At 53.4% G+C, this 871-nt stretch overlaps 1 protein-coding gene across 1 annotated transcript in view; it reads right to left on the reverse strand.

Annotated features, from left to right (window-relative positions):
- GPAT4 (glycerol-3-phosphate acyltransferase 4) overlaps nucleotides 1–871 on the reverse strand; it is an 11514-nt gene that overhangs the window by 1935 nt on the left and 8708 nt on the right. The window contains exons 8-10 of the mRNA XM_035888687.1: nucleotides 829–871; nucleotides 417–502; nucleotides 5–178 (exon numbers count right to left, since the gene is read on the reverse strand). The exon at nucleotides 829–871 is cut by the window's right edge and continues 3 nt beyond it. Coding sequence (XP_035744580.1) covers nucleotides 5–178; nucleotides 417–502; nucleotides 829–871 — 303 coding nt within the window. The remainder of the gene's footprint in view (nucleotides 1–4; nucleotides 179–416; nucleotides 503–828) is intronic.

An 871-nucleotide genomic window follows, 5' to 3' on the forward strand; every position in this document is an offset into this window, starting at 1 on the left:
GAGCAAAGGGCAGGTAGCAGATCAGTTGGGCCGGGTTCACCTTACTTACCTGCCTGGTCATTGGGGGCAAGTACCAGACGCTGCAGACAATGGCCCAGCTGGTCATCATCCTAAGGAGGTAGGTTACCATGCCATACTTGCTGCTGTTCCAAAAGGCATCTCCAAACTGTGGGTCATACTACAGAGGAAGAATTGCTCACAAAAGTCAGGCAGTGGTTGCACCCTCCCTGAGGCTCCAAGTTCCACCCCAAGTCCAGCTACAGGCCAGCCCTCCCAGAGTACTACATGGAGCGACCTCAGCTTCCCCCATGCCCTCAGACCAGGCTGTTGACCCAGCAGAGCCAAGACTGGGCTGCCAAGACTGAGCTCTCACGCAGAGAGCTACTTGTGCTGCATGAAGGTTTGCCTTCTCGTACCTTGATGGCTACGGGATAAACTGTGGCTCCAATTTCAAAGCTCCCCTTTTTGAACATCATCACAGACGTGTTGTTGATGCAGGTTCCTGTAAGAGGCAAGCACAATCTTCTCAACTTCCCTTTGCCAGTCAGTTCAGAAGTCTCAGCTATACACCTAATGGCTAGGCCGCAGGCACCCAGCAGCTGCCCCCTAACACCCACTCCAAACCCTGCCTCTGGTGCACAGGATGTGTCACCGGGACATCACATATCTGACTTCCACCTTCTGGGTTCAGTCAGCTCTAAAGATGCAATGTCTCAGTGAAGGGTCTCAAGGCCCTTGGTTGTGTAAGAAGGGAAGGAACAGAGATGCAGTGCTGTCCCAATGTGCCCGCTCCCCCATGCACTTGCCTGGCCTTGCTCCAAAACTCACCTTCCGGAAAGATAAGAATAGGCAGTTTGCTCTTGTCCTGGAC

Source organism: Egretta garzetta, unplaced genomic scaffold (genome assembly GCF_000687185.1).
Source record: "Egretta garzetta isolate BGI_Z169 unplaced genomic scaffold, ASM68718v1 scaffold481, whole genome shotgun sequence".
Lineage (NCBI taxonomy): Eukaryota > Metazoa > Chordata > Aves > Pelecaniformes > Ardeidae > Egretta > Egretta garzetta.